Genomic DNA, 27365 nt, shown 5'->3' with positions numbered 1-27365 from the left:
ATTGTATAGCATTTCATATCATAATATATAAAACCAAATCATGACACCACTAATAAACAAATGATATTACAGAATTTTAATTGAGCTATAATGTGGGTAATCAATCATGAAGTGACCCATATGATTATATCTTCTAAATTTAGTCTGGAAATGAGGATCAGATGAAGGTCCAGGAAAAAAACAATTGGAAACATATCTGCATGGTAAACAGGGGTTGCAGATTTGAATCCACTCTAGATCGATCTTTTTTCAAAATATTCTAAATGTATTCATTATTAATTATTAAATTTAATACAAGATGGGTTTAATCATTTTTACCTTTAGTCCAAATTAAGTAATATCTTTATAATTAATTAGCCTTATTATAGCTCAATTTAAATTTGGTGATATCATTTGTTTGACACTTTTACTTAAATTATACTGTACATTGGTAGAATTATTATAGTCAATTATAATAATTATAATAAATTATCAAGCTGTGTATTGATTAATTTGTCTTTTTAATATCAGTCAATAAAATCAGATTTTCACTATTTGTGATCTTATTTACTTAACTGATTAATAACATTAAGATGGAGTTATCAGTACAAATGGTGATAACTGATTAAATGATCTAGGTATTTACAAAATGCATTCTCCAGTACATAAGAGGAAACCTAATCAACTTTCTTATATATGTTCAAAATTGTTTTTTAGCTATTGAAAAGCTGTATGTATTTCTGATAATTTAATAATAGCATATTACTATTATATTTTGCTTTATAACATATTTATATACTATTATTTGTTTGACTCTCTCTAAGTTGAGTAAATAACCAATGACTATCATAAAATAAAATTTTATGGTAGTTTTGAAGATTTTTTTTTATTTAAATAACAATTTATTTTAAAATATTTTGAAATCTTATACAAAAATACTTAAATCAAAATTTTATAAATTATATTTTCTGTGTATATAATTATATAATTTTTATTTTTAGGTTGAAGTTACTGTTAAAACTAGTTCAACATTTTTACGAGCACTTTTTGAGAAAATGAAGCAGGTATGTTGGAATGATGCACTTAATATAATAACATTTTTTTAGTAGTAAAATGTTGACCTCAGTCTAGTATAATATAATATCATTTAATTAATGAATATTTACTAGTGATGTAACGAATATTCGGTTACTATTCGGTATGCTGCCTATTTTTCACTATTCGGCCGAATACCGAATATTTAATCACTATTCGGCTGAATACCGAATACCTAAAAAACAGGAGTAATAAATAACAAAAACACAGTAAATTAATCGTTTTGGTATTTAGATTTAATGTTTTCGAGTTAGTGTTGTTTGTTTATATTTATTTATAACTTCTAACATGCACAAAATAAAAAAGTAAATAATATTAGTCACATGTATTCACAATTTATAATTACAAAGATCAGTACACGTCTATCGTTGGAGAATTCTCGCACATCTGAGGGTCTGATCCTGCCTATCCTTCTTTTTAAGCTCTTGTCTTTGCTCTTCCCTTTCTCTTTCCTCTATCGCTCTAATCCATGTATGCCTGTGCATACATCACAATACGCGCTCACGATACTTTCGATTCGTCACTTTTCCGTCGTAGAGTTTCCATTTAACAATTACGTGACTCAACCTGGTGATAACGGAGAAAAGAGACAGATAGGACGTCAATATAAGTCACAGTTATGATTTCACAGATTTGAGACAGCTTGGTAGCCCGAATGGCCCCAGGCTTTCTCCCTTGCACACAAGTGACTTTCATTACAAGTACAGTATTTAGCTTTCCGAAGTCTATGACAACAATTGTTTGGCATTGACAGCTGCAAATTTCGTGCCAATAAGCTGCCTCGACTTGTTTGATTATGTTATCGACTCAATTTCATATTTATTTTCACATTTTCACTTCGCTGTCCTTCTTTGTTCTTTTTCCATTATTTACACGTGTAGGTCATTTCATTGTTATCCACATTTGATATCATCATTTATCACATACTTCCATGACACTGTTGTGTGTCCGCTACAACTTCCAAGAATTAATGCGATTGGTGAAGTGTAGTGACAGCGGGCCAATGGAGAGCAGGATCCTTGCCATAATGCGGCTTGCGCGCCAATTTTCGTACGTGCATTAATTGAGCCGAATAGTTTGGCCGAATATTCGGCTATTCGGCCACGCTCTTGGCCGAGTATTCGATATTCGGCCTGAGGCCGAATATACTATTCGTTACAACACTAATATTTACCTTATATGAATAATACCATATTTAATTAATGAATTATGTCCTGTTTGGATTATCCTGTTCTGTATGATCCTGTTTTGGATTATAATCCAAACAGGACATAATTCATTAATTAAAAATAATTATAATTTTTGTTGTTAATAAGTAATAATCATGCAAAAATCTGAAATTTTTGCATGATTATTTCTTTTCTGTCAATCAGTTTTATTTTTTAAAATTGTAACGTAATGAACATAACACAACAGCTATAGCATTAAACAGGAAATCATAACTGGAATTTAGTTTGAGAAATGCAGCAGAAAATCTAGTTAGTTTAAATTTTATAATTCATTTCTAAAATACCAGTAAAGAATAAGTATTTCTCATATTTAAAATATTATACAAATAGTCTTACTTTTCTGTATAACTACCACAATTTTCCATAGTTATCAGTTCCTTATTTTATTGTTTTTTCAAAGTATTTTATTTTATCTGACTTTTTTCCAAGATAAAAATTTGTGATTACTTGGTTTTGAAACTAACTTATTTAGTATTTCTCTCTATTTTTAATTTTTTATAATATTAAAGAAAATTTCTTAAACTGAGTAAATTAAGTTCAGCAAATGAGTTGAAAGTTCAATAAGATAATTATGTGGAAAAAATATATATTCAGCTAAGTTTATAAGTTTTTACTAAGTTTAAGCTGTTGTTTTTTTTATGTTTGTTTTTTGTATAGTTTAAGTATATTTAGTTATTTGGAATAAATCTTCAAATCTCATACACACATTAAAAAAAAAAAAATTATGGAATATGTTTTTAAGAATTGTTTATATAATAAACATCTGAAATCTGAAAAATATATAACATTTCAGGTTTTAAAAAGCATATTAGTATAAATTAGAATATGCATCTGTATATATAATCAAGACGGGTTGATGATGATAAGTGCAGAGCCCAAATGGTTAGGAGTTGAAAGTTGAAATTTGGTACACAGTTAGGGTACATCACGAGAATGTACAGTAAGAAGGGATTTTTTGAAATTCCTCCCCACGAGAGAGAGGGACAGGATTAAGGCTTAACACTTCCATCATGGAAGTATCAAGTAACAATGGAAGTGTTAAGAAAAAGCGGCATGCAAGACGCAGATGCAGTTTTTTCATTTTTGCGGGAAATCAAACATATTTTTACACCCGTCTAAAAATTCTGTAAGTAGTCCGGAAACAGGGGAACCAATTCTTGCATTCTGTGAAAACAGATAAGGTTGACTATAACGTAATAATCTTAATCTTTGCTATTGTTACTTTTGCCTGAGCAATGCCAGGCCTACCTGCTAGTTAATCTGGAAAATTGCAGTAATTAAAATATCTTAATTTGATTATTATTATTTTTTCTAATTTTTAAAAACTTTTTAATAATTTTTCTCAGAGATCGAAAAAACAATATCTCAGAGAAAGCAAAGACAGATAGCTTAATTTTTAGAATTGGATTTATCTAATAATCTGATATGTTAATAATTATTAAATTGTAGTTGAGATTTAAAAATATCAATTTAAATATTTTCTAATTAATTTTTACTGTTATATTCATAAAATATCAAAGTTAAACTTCATGTTTTAGAAGACTTACTTTCAAGTCTTAATTAATTAGTTGTTTTGGAAATCATTATATTTTAAATGAAGTTAGAATCATTAATTATTCTTTAAACTTAGAATAAACTGTTTAAAGTAATTAACAAATAATTCTTAATTTAATAATAATTTTAAAGTTTTACAGTTGTTTAATTTTATTAATTTTTAAAATATCATTATGCATAAAATCTTTATAAAAGGTCCTTTATAGTCTAATTATAGTATGGCATTGCACAGCAAAATTTAAAGAATATGTTAAGTTTATTCTGCTATTATTTCTACTATATGTCAAACTGTGTACTAGTAATTATCTTTCTTTCACTGGTCACCCTAGAGGTGTAAGGTATATGGTAGGGCAGGTTTTATTTTTGTTGTTGCAATTTTCTACAAGATATACATCACTGTAGATTTTTTTGTCCAAAATTACACTAATTGAACCTCCTCTATTTTTGTAATTTGCTCCATAAATTGTAGGCCAACAATGTAACTGAAAAGTTGAGCAGTGTTTAACTTTGATGATTGAACCAATGCCACACTGTGCATTGAGTTAGATGCTTATAACAGTTTGACTCTAATATGTTGACATCAGAAACTCTATGCTGTCATTGGACTATAAAAGTGACTTAATGATTTTTTTTTTGAAAATTATTTTATGATTAGCAAAATATTAAGTTATTGTAATATTTGAATATTTTGTTCAATTTATTTTATTTTTATTTTTTTTTTGGAAATAGTTATAACTGACTTTAATATTACTGTAATGAAGTTGAACTGCCAAAAAATTTTGTTGTTAAACAGAAGCCTAGCTTATTTTAAAAATCTACATAAATATTTGTTTTATTAAAATCTTTGAAATTTTGTTTTATTTATTTCATTACTTAGATAACACTTAGATACAAAAATTTGATTTAAACTAAAATTCTGTAATGTAAAATTGCAGCTAGTTCAAGCATTGCCCTGGAAAACACCACCACACATAGACAAAGACTGGAAAAGAAAAGTGGCTTCTGATATGTTAGCTAGTCTGAGTCCCTTACGTTTATCAAGATCTATTTGCTCTCAATTTCGAGAGAGATTAAAAACATCTCATGATCATTTTGCTGCATCTCTCAGACAATTAGAAGCTATTCATTCTGGAAGATTGGAAAGAACAGAGGAACAAAGATTAAAAGTAATCATTTTGTTTATCTATTTTTTTAACTATTTAATTAAATTATATAGTATAACATTTTTAATAGTTTTGATCTTTTTACGGCTAAGCAAAATAAGATCATTTATTGAGTGAATGAATTCATGTATTATTCTTTTTTAATGCAATAAATATAAACAAACAAAACATAATTTTATATATAAAATGGTAAGCTTGTCTTATTTATATACTGTATATACAATATTATTGTTACTTGATATCTTATTCAACTCTATTATTCATTCTAAACAAATGTAGTAAAATAAACTTTTATCTTATAATAATATGTTACAAAAGTCTTTAAAATATATTATTAAAATGAAATTAAATTTTTCAAATTTATTTGAATGTAATTAGTATTTTAGGATTTTAAAACATTTAAATTGCTTAACTTTTTATCAGCTTCAAAATAGTAACTTTTGAGTTTTTGACAAAAATACATGATGAAAAAGCAGCACATATGTTAGCTATCAACAGAGATCTTATAAGAGATCAAAGAGCTTCTGTATATAAAAATGCAGAACAGTTTTGGTATGTGCTTAATTTTTTAAAAAATGTATTAATAAAATTTTTGATTTGCATTCAAAAGGAAAGTTGCAAGCAAAAATACAGCCTTTACCTTGAAGGTTAGTAGCAGTCTCAAAAAGTTTGCATTTACAATCAAACCAAGTGTAGACCTTTAGAACAATGAAGGTAAAAGGTCTGGTAGGCTACTAAACCATTTAGGAAGGTTTGTAGTGATACATTTGTGTAAATGGTTATCAAAGAATTGTCTAAAACTTGGTATTATGTTCAAAATTTAGCAAATAAACTGTCAAGATGAAGAAATCTAGCTATTTGAGATGTTGGACCAGATAGGTCCAAGAACATCAGCTCTTTATGCAGAATTTAGAATAATTAAAAAAAAATTGACAGTTGAATTTAGAACAATTTACATTTAAAATTTTTTGTATAGAACAAAATTTTAAAAATTAAAAATAGAACTTAAATAATCCCAATTGTTAATTTTAAGTTTGTAGAATAAAATTCAAAATTAACAATTGTTGATTAGAACAATTCAAATATGAAATTTTAGAAATTGTAAAATTTAAGACTAACAAATAAGTATTATAATTTAGATATGGAATGAAATTTAAAAAATTTTAAACATTACATTATATAATAACTGCCTGTGCATTTAAGTAAACCTGAGTAAGAGCTGCTCACAAGTGCAGAAATAAGAACTATCTAACAACCAGCTGCAAGCTATGTGTAGATCTTGACATCATAAAAGTTAGTTTAGTATGTTTAGAGAAAATGGAAATATACAATAGTTCTAATCACATATGCCGAGAGAACAGTTTTGTTTCCTTAATTATAAAATGGGAGTATTCCACATAACTTGTATGGTCAATTATAAAGCCCAATGGTATAGCAAAGTTTTTATTAACAATCTCTTTAGTAACTAAATTGTAATGTTCTTTGATGATTTTTAGATAAGGATAAGGACCTTTAGATAAGGATCTACACATGGAACGAATATAATAAAAACTGTGTCATCCGCGTGTATATTCTCGGTCTCTGCTGTAAAAAAAAAATTTGTTTTCTTTTACCTATAATCATCTTTGTGTGTATATATATATATATTTTGTCAATGTAATTAATGTAAACGATCGTCGCGATTGCTGTACGCGCGGTTTTATTTGTGTTTTGGGCGGTTTTTGTGTGGCAGCACGGTGAGAGTGGTGGAGGAGTTATATATAGTGGGGAACCGGAAACCATTCATTCTGGTTCCTGGCGTGCAACAGTGAAGGTGTGTCCTTCGATTGTCTTGTGTAGACCCTTTGTGCTTTGTGTAAGCTGCCACGTGCCAGGCTTAAGCCGACCTATCGTATTGTGATTCAATTATAAATATATATTTGGTGCATAAAGTTTGTTAAATAATATATTGTACTGGTCTCCTCCTTTTTGTGCCAATCGTTTTTCATTCATCCCTGCGGATATCATCCCTCAGATATTCGCAGATTCCACAAAACTGTTTAATCATTGTATTTGTGGTTTATTCTTGTCATTGATTCAGTTGGTTTAGCATCACCACAGTCAATCTCCTAATGTCTATACCTATAGGTGAATCCTATACATAATCTTAAGCTTTAAGCAAATTTGTGAAAATATAATAATCTAAGTGCTATATTTCTCATTTTATTAGCTGTAGAAGAAGAGTTAGTGTGTGTATTAATGAGATCTGTATGTTGGATAGAAATAGCAATAATTCTTTCCAGTTCTTCATGTATGCTGTGAATGTGGAATGTATGATGGCTTAGTTTATCAATGTGCAAAACTCTGCCAGTTTGTAACATAATATCATGACTTCCAGTGTTTGTAGGAATCAATTGATTTAGACTTGTAAAACCCTTTAATTCTATTTTTAAGTCTGTCCAAAGGTATTGACCTAGGTTTAGAACAGCTAAGTAGTTCTAAGCCTAGTCTAATACCTGTAAAATTTATTACTAAAAATTTTAAATGTAAATTACTTTAAATTTGACTGGAAATTATATTTTGTAATTGTTCTAAGTTCTGCTTGAATGGCTGGTGGACCAGATAGATTTAAAAACATTTCTTTTCAAATTAAAATATTGGTTTCATCAATTTAACAATTTATTTGTTGAAGTAAGTTATAGTCTGATAATCTGATTTTTCACTTATTGAGAAATGAGAAATTTATATATATATTATCAGAGCCTGGCAGTCTATAAGATTCTATTCAATAAAAAGTGCTCAGATATTACAGTATTTTATGAAGATAAACTGATTAATGTAGATTCCTCTGACATCCTGTTAAACTCTTGTATATGGATCATTTGCTGAAAAAGTTTGTACTTTTTATTCAGAATTATTTAATTTAATTGTGTAAGATTCACATTTTGTCATGTAATTTTTGAGCCTTTTTTAAAAAAATAAATTTATTAAAGTTTGCAAAGAGCAAAGGAATTTAAAATATTCTGAATTCCTGAAATGTTAGTTAAGTTTGAAAACACTTGAATTTTAGTTGTTTTTAGATCTGAATATGAGAGAATTTTCAAACATCAAAATTTTTATTCAAAATATAGCTCAGAATATAGATATTATAGATTTATAGAGAAAACAAAATTATCAAAATTTTTATAAAATTTCTTTATAGAAGTCTTTTTATGTAAAAATTTTGATTTAAAGTAAGGAATTTTATTATTTTTGTTTAGAATATATTATATATACACACATTACACAATATCGTTGAATTTTCCTTAAGTAATATTTAACTACTATTGATATTCTTTTAAGAATTTCAGATAATAATGTATATTTAAAATTATATAAAGTTAATGGAATTTCTATAAAAACTCTGGTTTATAAAAATATCCAGCTTTTCAAAATATTTCGCATTCAAATTTTATGTAATAGTACAATCAGATAATTTTGAGTTGATATGTCAGAATGGAAGTTGTGTATTTTCATACTGTCACACTTACATATGCTGAAAATAGTTTTTATAATATCAAATTATCAGATTACTTATACATCTTTATAGTTTCTCCAGATCAAATGATTTATTCTAGAAAAGTTGTGAAGATTTTTTATATAATTTTTTTAAGTTCATAAATATAACTTGTAAATTTAACAAAAGTATAGGTATAGATTGAGTTTATACTGAATAATTTGTTTTTTAAATCAACATTGACATAAAACATTTTGAATTTAAATGTAATAAAATTAAATTTAATTGTATTATATTGATATAAACTTCATTAGCACTTTGTAAAATTTGAAAATTAAATTATAAAAAGAGTCAAGTCATTTATTGTTTTGTCAAATATTTAATTTAGATTAAATATTTGACAATTTTTATTATTCAATATTTAACCTAAATATTTTAGAATATTTAAATTATCAGAATATTATTACTGTTTCTACTAAAATAGAATACTTTCTATTAAAGATTGTAAAACATTTAAAACTTAGAATATTAATGTCTATTGCAAATTAATGATAGTTTGTTGTTTTCTATTTTTTTAATCTTAACTATTTGAAACTTAAACAGATTTTTAAGAACTGTTTTTATAAAATAAAAATAATAGTTTTAAGTTGATATTTTAATTGATGTTTAGGTTCGAAAAGTTCATGCACCAAGGATTGCAAAATATGCATTAGAAAGCACTTCATTGACAGACATGATATTATTTGGTAAATATTATGTTAAAATAAATTTAAATTAAGTTTATATGAAATATAACTGCAAATTTTGTTTTATTCATAACATAAGTCTTTCAAGTCTTTGAATAAACTAAAAATAGAATAGTAAAGTGAATATGGCAATTCAAAAGATGCTTATAGGAAAAAATTATTAATTCTACATTGATTTAAAAAATATACTGTTCTTATAATTTTAGCAGATTATTTGTTAATTTTTTACCTCCTGCTCACCATTACAGCTTTAAAGTTTTTAGAATCCATAAAATTTGGCACTATTTTGATAAATAAATCATACCACACTGCTTGTTAAAATTACCAACAATTTTCTATTTATAAAAAATGCTTTTGGCTTCTGTTAAGTCATCTTCAGTTTACAGTAATACATTTCAAAAGATACAGAATATAATCTAGAATAATATATGGTGTAGATCTTTCCAATAGACAATTTTAAATATTTTAAAACAAATGTAAAAGAACTAAAAGGAACTTCAAAGGAAAAAACTTCAAATATTTGAAGGAAATTGACACTCAAATTTATATATTATTTAAAAAGCTTTTAAAAAGTCAATGTTATAAAAATAAAAATCTTGTAATGTATAAGTCTTAAAATTAGCTAATTGCCTAGTCTTAGAATGTTTTAAGCTGCTAAATATGACAATTTTCATCTGTCTTTATGCAATATATACAGTACATTAGATTATTTTTATACAGTGATAATAAATTCAGATATTGTGTAATTATTAGAGAGATGCAGAAACCTTATCCTGAACTGGATATATATAATATAACAAGACTTCCAAACCTAAAATCCAATGAGAAAAACATTTATTGAAAGAACAAACGTTTTCTGTCTTTAAAAATACCATCATCACATTCTACTAGTAGAATGTAAATCAAACAAAAATAGAATTTAAATAACACTCATTGGGTACGAATGTTGCATGCACAGGAACACAGTAATAAGTTATGAAATAAAAACAATTAGAAAAGAAAAAACAACACATACAAAAAAGATTAAATGCTTATAAATAACAAAAAGTTGGAATAAAATATATTCCAAAACAACTGTTCTATCAGTAGAACCTGAAGATGGCCTTTGTAAAAGGTGAAAATTTTTGTTCTTAAATAAATGATTTTTCTTCACTGGATTTTAGGTTTGGATTTGTTGTTAGATTAGGGATATTTCCATTGAAAATTCTGAAATTCTTACCCATTCCTGTTATAAGGATAGAACTTTTGATATGTAGGTATCAAAATTGAAAAGTCAGATCATTCTAAAGAGTAGTATCTTTATACATAACTTCTGTCAAAGACAAATTAGGTTATAGGAATTCTTGGAATTTTATATTATATATAAATAGTACTGTCTGCAGTTTAATAATACATTTGCCTTTAGATTTTTATCTTTTCATGAATTTTTTGCTATACATTCTAAGATGGATAAAAATGAATTTGAGAAAAATGTAGCATAGCTATCTGTTGAGTGGATTAATGAAAGCACTCACACTACACCTTACACACTTTTCCAGCACTAGTTTAATCAAAACAAATGTTTTTGACCCTGTTTAAAGGTCTGCCTCAGGATAAAAAATATTAAAATACAAATTAAAGAAAAGAACTGACTTCTAATGGTAGAACTATAATTGCTATTTTTAAATTTACAAAATTCGAAAAAATGGTATATTTGTTCCCAGTTTTTCTACAAGCACTTTCTGGATCAATAAAAATATATGAAGTTTTGTTTAAAAAATGATTAGTTAAAAGATTGAATTTATATTAAATATTACAAACATCTCAATATATATAAATTATGATTAGTGTTACAAAATTTGTTTCTAACTTAAAGTAGTTTTATAAATAATTATGCTATTTACATCTGTTAATAATGTATTATTTTACAATAAAATAAATATACATGTCAGAGTTTTCATTTGATTTATCGAATATTGTCCTTTCTAATCACTATTTTGTATAACAAAACAATGTTAAGATTTTCTGAATACTTGTATAGTAAATTGACTCATTATCTGCTGACAGTGGTGATAATTACATTCTAGAAAAACCATAGGTTTAAATTACTCATACCTAGTATAGCTAATATTAGTTTATATATATAATATTTTGCAATATACACAATATATATAGTTACAACAAATCATTACCACTATAGAATCAGAAGATCATTCCTTTCTAGGAGATCATGAGAAAGGAGTTATAGTTTGAGATCAACTCAACTAGATGCAGGAATTTTAATCCTCAGAAGCACCCTCATCCCATCTGTCAACTAGGATGCACCAGGTACACTGTTGTCACTTTCCTATGACATGTGGCCAATCTTTGAGAAGGGAACTCTTCCTATTGATATTTTCTCTAACTTTTAACAAATTATTGTGATTATTTCATCTTGTACAAGAGCATTGAGTTCTATATATGAACAGTGCAACAGTACTATGACTTCCTCCCACAAACTTTTGATGGCCCAATCAACCACAGTTTAGGATGATCACCACATGTTGGTAGTCTTGATTGTGTTTTAGTGCAGGGTATATGCAAATACAAAAGTGCCAATGAACCCATTCCCTTATAACTTGAGAGGATTTATGATGTTTACTTGTTGATCACATTCCAAAGAATCCCTTTTAGCATTCTATTTCACATCTTTAGGCTTTATTTAGTTTAACTGATTGATTTACAAAATCAAAATGATTAATTCAGCCAGCTTTAACAAAGTTAGTCAAAAATAAATGGGAAAGAGCAATAGCTTTATTATGAGAGTAGAAATAATAAACTACATTTCTCTTAAATGACTATTTGCTGTCACACACTTTTGCTAACATCAATACCTTGATTGGAAGCAGTCCTGAAACTTGTTTTTGGACATTGTCAGATATGTTGTAGCACAGAAATTTAATCTTGCAATGATGCAAAATGGAAAAAGATACCTCAGTAACTGTTAAAATAACTTTTAATATTTTTAATAATGTTTTTATAAATTTACTGTATTTTAAAATATATTTTATTATATATACATTTTATTAAATATTTTTATATAAATACAGGAATGCCACAAATTGGAAGAGAGATTGGTAGAGGTCAGTATGGTGTAGTTTATGCTTGTGATGCATGGGGTGGCTTTTCACCATGTGCTATAAAATCTGTNGCTGAGTAAAGATACACAACTACAGTGAAATGTAGAATGAATGTAATTGATTTTAAAACCTTGTTATAACATATTGAAATATACGTGTTTAGAATAATCTGTTCCAGGCTCATAGTGTATGCTTCAAAGCAAAGTTACTATCTAGCACAACCATTTAAAGGTAAATACAAAACAAATCATGAACTATAAGTGTAAAAATTATATAAAATTTTTAGATCACATTCATCATGAATTATCTGATTTTTAGATATTCTAGTTTATTACTATGCTCTGAATTTGAAAATTTCCATAATTTTAGTTGTTAAGGCATATTTTTAGTAAACAAAAAGTTAAAAATGTACTCTATTTTTTCTTACACAAAATTATTTAATATAAGAGAATATAACACAAGAAAAATGGGTATTATTAATTTATGTAACACAAACAAAAATGTCAGAGTTTAATAATTATGAATTTCCAAATATCTAGTGTACATTGTTTAAAAGTAAAGATAATGGTATTCAATAAGGGAGGTCAAATGTCACTTAGAGAAACATGGTTTCTTAACAACCAACCTTTACAACTTGCTTCAAATTACATATACTTGGGAGTTTTATTTTTGTCTTTTGTACAATTCTTACAGGTTAAAAATCATAGAATCCATTTTAGCTTTACATATACTATGTGGCCTATTCTCTCAAGAACAAAAATTAACCCTGCTTCTACTCATATAAAATTATTCATTGAATGATTTCATTGTTATTACTCTATGCTGCTCCTATATGGGCAATAACTTACTATGATAAGTGATTGTATGATAATCATTTTTGCTTTGTATTTTAGAAAAATTTTCATGTTATATAATAAAATTTCAATGTACATGTAGTGATTGGAGTTTTTAGAATATCAGTAATTACAATAAAAGTAATAATTTTATTTTGGATATGTCTTAAATTAGACAATAAAAGCTACATTAAACTAGTGTATGATAAACTTCACAGATTGTGTTTCAACGACAAATGATTACACACACAATTAGGTGTCAGCATTGCAAAATCTGTTGGATTGACTTGGTTTATCTTTTTTATGACTATCCCAGGATCCTCATTTGATTGAATGTTATCAACCATTAATTTTAAAACTGTGCTGTGAACAAAGTATACAAGAAGATTTGTCTCTGTTAGAAAAGAATAAGCACTTTTAATTATATTGTAGTATTAAAATGAGGTTTATATGTGAAGATTATTTGCTTATGGATATAAATTATCATGTTAAACAATTAATTCTTCATTTGAGATGCAGTCAAAATTATATCATAACATATAATAGCAGATTAACAATAGATCCTGAAAAGATATGTAGTAACTGTTTTATGCAAGTATATGAAACTTGGGAACATGTATTTCTTCATTGTTAAATTTAAAGTTAGTAGGGGCAAGTATTTAATCAGGTTTAAATCTTGGAAAGATGATATTAATATATCATGCTTTTCAAAAACTGATTTATTACTCTATATTTTATTTTGTGTTATTTTGTACTAAATTATTGACTTGTTAAATATTATCACTAATTTTTGTTTTTGTTACCCCTTGTAATGAACTAAGGTTTATACAGTAAGCATTGACCGATTGATATTATTTAAAAGTAAAAACTCATTCAAAAACTGATAGTATATAAAAGTAATTGTATTACACAATTTTTCATTTTTATTTAAAACAGATAGAAAATATATTTTTGTACTAAACTAGTTTAAGTGTAATTCAAAAACTTTTAAAATATACTTTAATTGTATGCTGTTAAAATTTAAATGCAATTGTCTGAAAATATTTAGAGCAATTGAAATAAAATAGTTAAAAATGAAAAATATTAATCAAAATAAAATTAATTTCCTAAAAAATTTGTTATGGATTCATATCACATACAGTTAAAAATTAAAACATATTTTAGTTGAGAATAAGTTGTTCTCAAATATTTTAATTATTTAACTAAAATTTATTAATTGGTGTTAATAATTATTTCTGTTCTGATTTGATTTTTGTAGAAGTATACCAGAACATGATCGTATTGTCCAAATTAGTGGTTCAGTAATTGATCATTCTTATGGAAGTGGAAGCACGCCTGCTGTTTTGTTGATAATGGAAAGATTACAAAGAGATTTATATTCAGCTATCAAGATGGGATTAAATTGGATGTGTCAATTACAAGTAGCTTTAAATGTAGTAGAAGGCATTAGATTTTTACATAGTCAAGGTCTTGTTCATTGTGACATTAAATTGAAAAATGTACTGTTGGATAAAAGAAATCGTGCCAAAATAACTGATTTAGGTTTTTGTAAACCAGAAGCAATGATGTCTGGAAGTATTGTTGGTACACCTATTCACATGGCACCAGAACTTTTCAGTGGACGATATGACAACAGTGTTGATGTTTATGTCTCTGGAATTTTATTTTGGTACATCTATGCAGGTCATGTAAAATTGNATAATAATAATATAATTATTATTATAATTATTAATAATAATTATAATAAATTATTAACTTTAATTATTATTATTAACTTATAATATAATTATGATTATAATTATTGAGTCCGGAAGGAGTTTTGTTGTAAGTAATCTTTTGGCATTAATTAAGATTATGTTCAATGATGACTCCTGGATATATTTTTCTTCAATATTTGAAGTTAAGACTATTTACAAAAATAATATATACATTTTCATCAGTTATAAATTGGTGAAGGACTTGATAGTATGGTGAGAAGATTTATTTTATGTTTTTAATGTAAAAACGTCACATCCTTGAATAAAACAACGTTTGATCATTTTTAACTTTATGAATTTTTACCTATTATTATTATTCGTCTTGTTTAATGTAGTTTTTCTTCAAACCAATATAACTGTTACTTCTGTGGTTTTGTTAAAGGATTAAAAGACAGACTCAAAAATGTATATATATTTTTGTAAATAGTCTTACTTCAAATATTGAAATAAGATTATGTTGACAAAACCTCTTTAAAATATTGGTTGGCTCAGAAGTTTATCTTTGGAAGATCAGAGAAATTAAAGGATTCTTGATTTTCATACAGAATTAGATCATAAACATATGTGTTTTTTATAAATTTTTTAGGTTACAGTACAGACAATACATATGTAGTGGAGTCAAAAATACACCAAATTTGTACTTATGATGCTCAGTTTAGTGTAACTTTTATTACATTATCTTCAGGTACACAGTTTTTTCCATTTGTTGTTATTACTTATTAACATAGAATGGACTGCAAGACTTATCTCCTTGAGGGGAATCATCACAGCACTTTTCATCTTTTCTGTTGATTTGAATCTGTGATTCTTCAGTATAATTTTTGTTTTGGTGAGAACATGAAAGTTTACAGGAACAAAATCTGGTGAGTGCAGATGGTCTGGAAGTGCAGGTATCTAGTGTTTTGCCAGTTATTCACAAACCAGTAGAGTGTACTGTGCTAAATAGCATTGTAATAGAGAACCCAGCTTTTTACTTGCCAAAAATGAAGCCATTTTCATTTTACTGCATTAGAGATAGTTGAGAATTTCAATTGAAAAATTTTTGTTAATAGGTCTACAGTTAAGGGCTACTGTGACTGACAATGTACAGGCCTTTCACATTAAAAAAGCTACATGTATTAAATTTTCCTTGGATCTGTTGAAATAAGAATTTTCTGTGCTGAGCTGAAGAGGCAAATTTCCATGTTGATGAGGCACATTGTTATGAGTTATACAAGAAAAACAAAGTTTTATTACCAATTACTTTGCATCAGTCTTCATTGCAGTTGATAAAGATCAGATATCTGGATCTTTATCAACTGTGTCAAACAGTTGTGTGTTGATGACTATGTATTCTTCATGTTACTCATCTGTTAACTTTCTTAGGACAATGAGAGAACAGACATACATCAATGTGGTGCATTTTTGAATCATTGTGAAGGATGGTATTTATAGAGCTGTGTGAAATTTCCAAGATCTTGATTTGATCATCTAGTGATTGTGTAAGGTCTCATGATCTATTCACAAACTTAAAGAAATTTGTTTCTTGCTAAAGCTTGACTGTTTGAATGGGGATAGTCCTGCTGATTTACAGTCTTCTTCAAAACATTCATGTCATCTGTACACTTGTGTATGCAACATGGGTATCATTATAATATACTTTTTAAACAAATTAAATATTTTAGTTTTTACCAACTTTGTTACAGAATGTGATGTTTTGTCATTCATGATTTATTATTTCAACATTTTAATTGCACACACCCAGAAAAACTTACCTTTTCAAAAATTGCAAAGCATCTAATCATGGAACAGTGGTATATAACTAAACAGTGGCATCCCACATTTGGACATTAAGATTTAAGCCAATAAGCTTTGAATATCATGTACATTTTATAAAAAGTTTAAAACTATCATTTTGTAATAATTTAAATAAAAGGATGACTTTAAAAACCAAAAACAGGCCACTCCTTTTAAAATATAAAAAATTTTGTAATAATTTAAATAAAAGGATGACTTTAAAAACCAAAAACAGGCCACTCCTTTTAAAATATAAAAAATTTTGAATGTGTACTTTTCACTTTCTACTTGAAAGCAAAAGATACATATTAATAAAATGTTTTAATGTTAACCAACATTGGCATCTCCATCAAAACAAATGGATTGCTGACACCAAAGAACAGTGGTAGCCAAACTTTTCAATTTACCAGCAACAAATATTTTGTATTTTCCATATATATTATACAATCAGGGCCAACCTAGCAATTATGCTGCCCTAGGCAAAATAGTTATTTGCTGCCCCTTTTAATATAGACATAATGTAATTTTAATTGAAAGATTTAATTTATTCTATATATGTAATAACATCACCCAAAAAACACAAACACATTAAATTTTTAAAAAATTATTTATTTAGTAAAATAAACAGTTGTTTATTGAACAAAAATATCAAAAATATCAAAAATGTAAAAATAAAAAATACAAACAACAATGCACAATATTTTGCAAAATATAGAACACACATTTAAAATGTTTTTTCCTAATCTTTGTTTAGCCCATCAAAGGCCAAGCAGATAAAACCACTGGACACTTGTCATGAGTTTGTGCCTCACCACAGGACTTGCCATATGGAGTTTTCTGGGTTTTCTTAATGTTTGTAACAACTAAATAGGGGCCAATTTCCCATAAGACCTCCTGGGAGGCATTCCCTAGGCATATTTCCCATGTCAAATCTAACCTTTATTTTGGCAAAGTCTCTGATAATTTGTTGAAAATCAATGTTATTGGACAAATCTTAATTCTATTGCAAGCATAGATAAACTACTAAGTATTTCTTGGCATTATTCTTGACACAAGAAATACTTGGAAAATGACTTTTCACCATTGGCAAAAGTTATTGGGAACATTAAAAGAATCCTAAGAGCAATGCTTATATTAAAGTTTAAGTCAATGATGAGCTGTAGAACTTCCTGAAGAGTAAGTTGTTTAGGGAGGATAGTACAAAGAACAGATTGTTCATCTGAAGATCCATTTCATCCATATCTGATGAATTAGAAATTTTTATCAGTTTATTTTTGGCAATTTCTTTCAATCCATGGATGTCATAAAGAAATGAAAAAAATTTGTGATGTTCACTAGTGTATGAAAAATGCAAATCAAATGCATTTATAATGTAATCTGTAGTGTAGAAAAAAATCAATTTTATATTTTTCTTAAGGATCTACTACAGGCTTGTTACAGCTTTCATTATCAAATTGCTTCTTTTCAAATCTTGGCTAATTCCTAGTAGAGGTAATAAAACTTTTAACAATATCAGTTTCATTGGCCACCATCTAATATGTTAAACCATTACATGTTTTAAAGGGAAAGAAAAGTGCAAAGTTGATGATGTAAAAATGCATATAAAAATACAAATTTTCAATAGGAACAAATCCTATGAAACTTTAAATTATAATCTGTTTTTAAATTATCACTGATTTGATTAATTGAAATGTGTAGAAGACGTGGTTGCTGTATCTTCAAATTCTGTGTGTAGCGTCTTTGTAATTCAAACGTTAATTTTGGTAGACGATCAAACAGCAATTAGTTAGGAAAACGTTACGGTTTATTTAAAAGAACACTTTTTAAAAAAATTCAGATGCATTTCAGGTTGGCTTGTATTCCCAACTCCTCTTCAGTGCTGTTAAAATTACAAAAACAAGGTGAGTTTACCCTTTACTTTTTCATATTATAGGAAATAGTCATACAATTATGTAATAAAAATATTGCCACACATGTCTATACTGTACCATTATATAACATGTAAGGTTTTTATGTTATTGTCAACCTGCGTTTATGTTAAATCCCACTTACCAATGTCGTGAAACTCATCTTGTTTTTGTAATTTTAACAGCACTGAAGAGGGGTTGGGAATACAAGCCAACCCAAAATGCATCTGAATTTTTTAAAAAAGTGTTCTTTTAAATAAACTGTAACGTTTTCTTAACTAATTGCTGTTTGATTGTCTACCAAAATTAACGTTTGTATTACAAAGACGCTACACACAGTAATTGAAATGTATTTATCATTATTATTTGTTCAGTTTGATAGAATTGTGTGTGCAGTCTAAGATAATTGAATAATATTCTGATTAATATTTTCAGATATTATGTTTATTAACTCATTTTTAATGTTTTTGCTGAAGTTGCTTTATTTTTCTCCTCCTCCAGAATCCTGCATAAATGTCCTTATATAACAGGATGAAATTCTGCCAAGAGTTGAATAAGTTTTAAAAAATTGCCAATATTATGTTTGTAAAGATTGTCTATTTTACCTTCTTTTTAACTTTTCCTAACATTTTGATAATAGAAACAATGCGTAACAAACTGCATTCCATTGATTTACTTCAGAATTAATGAGTCTTTGAGATTCTACTGAAAACTTCTGTGATAATGGATGTAGACACTTATTACCAGAGAAGTTTTCAGTTTGTCCATTATTTCAAACCATGATTTCTTTTTAGAATTAAGTGATGTTTTGAAGTTTTATGAGAATGCAAAATACTGTTAACACGTTGCCAATTATGTTAGCTATCTTTACTTAGGCTAGAAGAAAAGTTAAACATTTTATTTTCAAAACAGTAAAATAACTGATTATCTGAAATTAAGAATGTTTTGTTATTTTAATTTTCTTCAGCCAACTTTGCTTCTTCCCTAACAATCTGCCTCCTTGGGCAGTCACCCACCTTTCCCACCCCTGTATACTGTAGTGATCTGTCACTCAGATTAATTTTTTTTTGTGTGTGTTTCGCCTGCTCCGTTTGTACCCGGGCACCACTTTTGTAAAAACCCGTGGGACTCTGATTGGTTTGTGACTCGTGACGTCAAAAACGGAGAAGTATAAAGGGAGGTGTTCCACCTAAAAACAGCTCTCTTTGTTTTCTTGCTCTTCGGACTGTGTCGGACATGTGGTATTAGTGAAGTGCGCGAGTGGATAAGCACGTGGTGAAAGAGAAAGGAGAATGGACAGTGTGGAGAGAGAACAGTAATCCAATTCCATCCGGATCTAGAATAAAGACTTCAAAGTGAACCGCATATACATTCCTAAAAAAATTGAAAGAAGAACTCATGTAAGAAGTTTTGTTTGTGTTTTTTAATTTTCTCTTTGTACAATCACAAAAATTAGGTAGTGGTTTCGGGAGTCGACATAGATGCGTGTTAACGGTACTAAGTATATTGTCGGTATATCAATGTGCATGTAAGACTCCCGAAAAATTTGAATCATAATATTTTCAATAAGAACATTAAATAATAAGTGTAAAGTCGTTAATTCGGTTTGTGTTCATTGCCTTTACCCTCCACTGTAAACTGTATACTAAGGTATAGCAGTAAACTTAACAATACTATAAGAGTGCTTATTTCTATCATTTATAAGTGATATGTGAAATATGATCATGGGCTGGATTTGGTCCAGGGAACTGTCGTATGGGAATGTTGCCATAGATGAAGAAACTGCATATATTGATGGTAGCAGCTTTGTAACAATTATTTATGTCAGCTAAATATTTCTTTTCATCTCTAATTGTAAATATTCAATTTTTCCTTATGAGATATGTGACAACAATTCATCATCACACATGCTTATCCTGTATTTGGACTCAGGTGACAAAATGATCAACTGAATTCTTTTTAGCAAGCACAACATATCTTATAATATTTTGGCAATGGAATTTTGAAGGTTACTATCTATATGGAAAAATTATTAATGATATAAATACGGCTTTTAATAATAATTTTTCAAAGGATTCAATGCTGATGCAAACATATTAGAATAGATTTTATTTATATTTTATCAGTGAATGCATTTCCACTACCAGATGCATTTATTAGTGGAAACAAGATGCAATTTTTGTTGTGTGAAGGATAGTGATAAAACATGTGATTTGACAACAATAAATTAGAGACTTACATGCACCCCAATGGTCATGTTAGTTCACAGCTTAGTTGCAACTGGAATGTTACACAATGCTAACTGAGACTCTTATAAGTGTCAACCTGGGATAGTTAAACAAAGCCCCAAATTGATTGCCCATCATAAATGTTCACATGGTTGTTGCCATCTTGGCTGGAGTTCATACTGTGGATTTCATAAATGGATAACATTTATGCATAAACTTGCTATAAACTTGAAGTCTCTTGACAAGATACATCTTGTGAAATTTAAATTGTTTGATGATAGAACAATTCAGATGTGGAATGGTCTCCTTTAATTATTATTGAATTTGTAATTCATAATATATAATTCTACATATACTGAATATTCAGATTTAATGTTGTCGTGGAAGAATCGTGGCTCATCGAGATTGGTCAGAATCTGGACCAATGGGCGACTTCCACGTTCTGATAAATTTGAATGGACGGCAGACTTGATAGAAAGCTATGAAACAGCGGAGAAGCTGATTGGTCAATCGTCAGCCCGCTGAAGCACATATATAGATCAGTTTAGATGGGAAAGTTGAGTTTGTTGTGGTCTCATTAAGAAGTTTAGCTTGCCGAAGGAAAGGAATTATCAAATGGTTTTCTTCATCTTCTGATGAATGAGTACAGGTATACTTCGAGTTATGTTGTTTCGAGTTATGTCGTTCTTGATTATACATTGTTTGTCAAAAAAATATATGGAAAAATAAAAATCAAGTTTAAGTCATTTTATTCAACTTTACATCTGTCCGCCACAAACATTGAAGTCGTAATATCACTAGAAAAGCATTAAAGTGCACAAAATCATATTAAAATATGTATATTTACAGTAAATGTTAATATAATCGTCATAAATCCTAGAGAACGAAACATGAAAACATCTGTGTTTCTGTGTTGTCATCTTATTTAGCGGTTATCTTAAGTGCTCAATATTGGTGTTTTCCATAGTAGCTCCAATATTTACCGTTTGGCATCATCGTCGGCACCACTCGATATTGGTAAATTTAATATAAATTAGTTTATTTTTTACTGTCGCAAGATAATTTTAATAACTGTATTTGTTATTTAACCTTACAAAATCATCTTATTTTATAATGTCTTAGAGCAAACCACATTCACAAATAGTCTGCAATGTACTGTAAACATTACCAAATTGTAAACATGTACCTTTACAAGTATGTACAGTACTGTATGTACCTTTACAAGTATGTACAGTACTGTATGTACAGTACTGTATGTACAGTACATGAATTTATAAATTTAGATTACTTTTTTCTGTACTATTTAAAAACTAAAATTTATTTGTTTGTAAGCTTAAAATAGATTCTTATTAACAATATGTTATTAAAAATGCATTTATAAATAAAATACAGAACTGGGAATGGTTATTTGTGGTTTAGCCTAATGACGAGTAAATTCGACTTACGTCGTTTTTCAACTTAGTCGCCTCTCCTGGAACCAATTACTGACATAAGGCTGTATCTTCATCTGGTCATTGACAAGTGGTGATTCCTGGAAGTGCCATCTCGTTGTAAGGTGACTTTCTTGAACGGACTTCTACGGGATAAGAACATTTTGTCAAGCATCAGCACTCTGGTGCCATTTATAGAACATTTCATCATTCAACTAATTACTAAATTTGACTGGCGCAGTCAGCAGGATCCGAACCTATGCAGGAAAAACCCAATGGATTTCAAATTACCAGTCAAATTGGTAATTAATTAAAATGATGAAATGTTCTATAAATGGCATCTGTAATCAGAGTGCCAATGCTTGACAAAATGTTCTGTGTGCCAAAATCTGCTGTGACCAAAGGACTAATTTTATGGCAGGGTTAATGCCAGAGATGACCCAAATTCTAGGCGTGCACATCAGATTTTCAACACCAAAACACCCATAGAGTAACAGGAGCATGGGAGATAAGATTCTGGTGAGGAAAACATACCCTGATAATAAATCTGATGACCGGTGGGAAGGGCCTGCCGTAATAGAAAGATGAGAATTCATAATTTCTTTTCGTCCGATGGTCATTTTCATTTAACAATTTAAAAGACAAAGTTCACCATTTTTATTCTGTGTATAAGACAATACAATCCTGGCGACCGACCTTCCTTTTTAGGCTACTAGCCACCAAAACGCTAAAAAAGTCCTTTAAAAAAAAACAGATTTTCCAATTAAAAAATATAAATTTTTCTAAAATAGGAATTGGTGACATACGAACGTCTTCTTTAAACCATCTAACCTTCTTGGGGTGTTCCGGCTTTACATCCACGAAGTAGTAAGCGCTGGAAAATGTAGATTTTGGAACGTCTCCCCCTGGTGACGATATTTTACAATTTTGATTCATAATTTCTTTTCGTCCGATGGTCATTTTCGTTTAACAATTTAACTTTTTTAGCGTTTTGGCGGCTAGTAGCCTAAAAAGGAAGGTCGGTCACCAGGATTGTATTGTCTTATACACAGAATAAAAATGGTGAACTTTGTCTTTTAAATTGTTAAAAGAAAGATGAGAACACGAGGGTAGTCATAGAATAAAGTTAGAAGACGGAAGGACAAAATGGATTCATGTAGATAGACTTAGGAAATACCAGAAACAGATCTGTACTATCTGTGTGGCATTCGATTCCAATAGTAGTTTTGGGGAAATAATAGAATACCCAGCGATGTGCCAGCCAGACAACTATGAATGCAAAGATGGAGCAGTTAAAGCTGTTAATGGAGTAACTCTACACCTCCTGCCCTTGGCACGGAAGGACATATGCAACACAATAAGAGTATCAGTCAGTGTTCGGGAGTAAACCCGGGAAAACCGATCTATTGACATACAAGATTACCCTAACTGAAGGGGTGGCACCAAAATGGCTCGTACCATACCATATCCCACAATCATTATGGGATAAGGTAGATGAAAGAATTGCTAGGTGTGGGCCTGATCCAGCATAGTGTATCGGAGTGCATGCTTCCTGTAGTATGTGTAACCTACTCGGTGGTGTGGACGTGCTCTCTCGTATGGAGATGGGTAATGAAGTCCTCTGGAATGGATGATCCTCTCCGTCGATGCAGGAGAGGATCATCCATCAGGCGAGCGTAGCACATAGCATCTCTGTGCATTTGCGAGGGGTGACTTTTCAGTTGTATTGGAAGGAAGATGGGTCAGTGCGTGTGCCTAATAGAGTTTGCTTATTGTGGTTTGTCAAACTATATTATTTGTATGGTTACATTTTGTACAGTAATTGTGTGACAAAAGTCATCAAGCAGGCTCATGTTGAGTGCAGTTTGATTCTTGGCTGGGGAAGTATTGTGGAAGAATCATGGCTTATTGAGATTGGTCATAATCTGGACCAATGGACGACGTTCCACATTCTGGTAAATTTGAATGGGCAACAGACCCAGTAGAAAGTTATGAAACAGCGGGGAAATTACAGACACCATTTATAGAACAATTCATCATTTCAACTAATTACTAAATTTGACTAATGTGGAGAAATGTTTATCTAAAAATATTTATTTTAAAATGTTTGCTTTCTTCAAATTCATTTGGCATGAAAAATAATTTCACTATAAATATTTAACTATAGCATCAAGTTATAAAATTGAATAAATGTAAATGTCTTAGCCAGATAGTTATGAAATAATACATTACCTTAGTGCCAAGAGAATTTGATTATTACCCACTGTAGATTTGTGATTTGTTTTTTGTAAGACTTAGGTCTACAAGGTTATTTTTTAGTTTCATACTATACTGGCAGGTCCCATGCATATCAAGCCTATTCATATTAAGGAACACAGTTGAGATTAACTATAAATTAAATTTACTAACACTTTTTAATTCAGTGATATTTAAACAAGTATTTCCATTTTCAGATTTCTCAGTTTTGAATAAAAACAATGTAGATTCTATATTTTTTTTCTTATCTAATAAAAAAGAGCATTCTACATTTTTTTATTAGCTGGTATTTAAAATTGCAACTTTGTATGCACTCTTAGATTATTTTTTTGATGTTTCAGGGCTATGCATAATAATAAAATCTTAATATAAATTTGTTATCTTTATCTCCTCTTTTTAATATTGCAAGGTTTCTGAAATATTTTTTCAGTCAACAACAGAATTTAATGTTCAGTCTTTGCTCAAATATAGACACTTTTTAAAATATGATAATTTCTTTATTAATAAACATGACAAATAACAACAGTCAAGTAATTCTAATGTTGCTATCAAAAAAATTTTTTAATATCTATCCTTATTCCTTGGCAATAAGATACTTTGTTTTATAAGATTTTATATTATTATGAAGTTTTTTTTGCTGTTACTTATAATTTATATTATGTTTTTATCTTGTATTTTGTTTTTAATAATTTTTGTTTTTAATAATTTTAATTTTATCAACAGAAAAATTTACTCTTCTATACAAGCATATTTTATTATACAAATTACTTATATTTCTTCTCACTTATCACTATATTTTAATCTTCTTTGATTTAAAAAAAAATTTAAATTATTAATTGAATATAAAATATGAACATATTATTTTTGAATGTAAAAATATAATAAAATTTTATATTAATAAAAACCAATGTATTTTTTAGTTGGATAAAAGAAATCGTGCCAAAATAACTGATTTAGGTTTTTGTAAACCAGAAGCAATGATGTCTGGAAGTATTGTTGGTACACCTATTCACATGGCACCAGAACTTTTCAGTGGACGATATGACAACAGTGTTGATGTTTATGCCTTTGGAATTTTATTTTGGTACATCTATGCAGGTCATGTAAAATTGCCTTATGTTTTTGAGCAATGCCAAAGTAAAGATCATTATGGAATGCTGTTCGGAGAGGTGCAAGACCAGAAAGATTACCTCAGTTTGATGATGATTGCTGGCAATTAATGGAAGAATGTCGGGCTGGTGATCCAGGACAGCGCCTATTGTTAGGCGATGTAGAACCTCGTCTAACAAGAATAATGGAGCGTTACATGGATAAACCTGCTCCAAGTTCTCGACTCTTAGAGAAGGAAGTTGGTTTCTTGTCGAGTAGTCCCTACATTGATTTGGAATTTTGTCCTGGTTAATCATTCTGAGTAATCAGCATATTATCAACAATTCAACCAGAGACATTGTTTCTCTTCTGTCTTAACATACAGATGCCATACTGTATCTTACAAGGAAGACAGAGTCATCAGTTGTGGGGTTCAGGGGGCCGTAAAGATTTATTATGCACTTTTTTGAGTAGAGTCTTGCCACCAGATGTGTTTTATCGAACACACTGCTGTTTGAGATGAAATGGATGATTAAGGCACGAGGGTAAGAGTCACTCCAAAGTCCAGGAATGAGCCTCTCAGGAGGAAGAATGCAGTGTCAGATATAACCAATTTAAGGGCATTTATTAACATAAACGAAAGTTTAGAACAGAATTATAAAACCTGATTTTGAAAATATGCCTATTTTTATCTATACAACGAGGGAGTACCTAACGGGGGGTATTCGAACTTACGCGACTCACAACATACCAGGTAAACAAGATGTCTTCTCTTGTGATGTGGACCTGACGGCCAAGACTGCGGAGGTTTCTGGCGTTCGTTGCACTTTGTCTTGTGCTTGCTTGTTTTTGAGTCGTCCTCTCTTGAACCACTCTTGCTCTGGTGCTCGTCTGGTTTCACTCTCTGGATCTCTGTCTGTCTGATTGTGACTGCGACTCCAACTCGTTCTGCAGCAACTCCTTCTGTGACAGTGTCTGCAACTCAACTGCCTTTCTCTGGCTGGAGCTGTGTCCTCAACTGCTGACTATCTCACTGTCTCTTTCTAACTCTTTGTAACTGGACTGTGTCCCCATCTCTAACTGAACTTTATCTGGTTGGAGCTCTCCTTTTAAACCCTTCCAGCATGAGAAAATTCATCATCGGGTGATAATTCATTGGCAGTGTCATCATTGTAGCTGAGGCAGTGTTTTCTTATTTGGTGACGTCAAGCTTTTGTAGAGTCATCTCTGAGTTGGTGTTTTCTTATCTCTGAGTTGACATGACTCATCTTTGCTCTTAGTCATTGTTTGTTCATTGATTGCTTTGACTAAGTTCTTCATGTAAACATTGCTGAAAACAAGGGAGGGGATGCAATGTTCCCCATTTCTATATATATCTTTTATAATTTTTGATTATTTGATTACTTCTTCCTCTTTTCTTTGGCATGTTGTGAGATTTCTGATAGTTGGATAATAAACTGGTTTATTCTAATTAATTTAAGTTGATATTAAAATTTGGAAAGGGGAGTCCCTAGATTGGTAAAATAGATGAATTTCCTCCAACTTCGGTTGTTATTCAAGATACAGTTAAGGTTCACGCGAATACATAATTAAAAATGATATAAAGTAAATAAACGAAAATTATTACAAATAGGTTTACAAATACATATGTTTTTGGAGGGGGAAGTGGTGGTCTTCACAATTACATGTAATTACTATACTATATAGGTTATACAATAATTTTAATTAAAGCAATGGCTAACTAAATACA

At 29.1% G+C, this 27365-nt stretch overlaps 1 protein-coding gene across 1 annotated transcript in view; it reads left to right on the top strand.

The window, feature by feature from the left end:
- Positions 1 to 27365, top strand: part of LOC111629250 — a 111500-nt gene that overhangs the window by 78940 nt on the left and 5195 nt on the right. Inside the window, 8 exon segments of the mRNA XM_023373133.1 lie at positions 981 to 1043; positions 4793 to 5023; positions 9166 to 9241; positions 12310 to 12415; positions 12518 to 12570; positions 14424 to 14714; positions 25484 to 25669; positions 25672 to 25695. Coding sequence (XP_023228901.1) covers positions 981 to 1043; positions 4793 to 5023; positions 9166 to 9241; positions 12310 to 12415; positions 12518 to 12570; positions 14424 to 14714; positions 25484 to 25669; positions 25672 to 25695 — 1030 coding nt within the window.

This window comes from Centruroides sculpturatus, unplaced genomic scaffold (genome assembly GCF_000671375.1).
Source record: "Centruroides sculpturatus isolate CEXI.00-Female unplaced genomic scaffold, Cexi_2.0 scaffold561, whole genome shotgun sequence".
Taxonomy (NCBI): domain Eukaryota; kingdom Metazoa; phylum Arthropoda; class Arachnida; order Scorpiones; family Buthidae; genus Centruroides; species Centruroides sculpturatus.
This window is presented reverse-complemented; position numbering and strand designations above follow the sequence as displayed.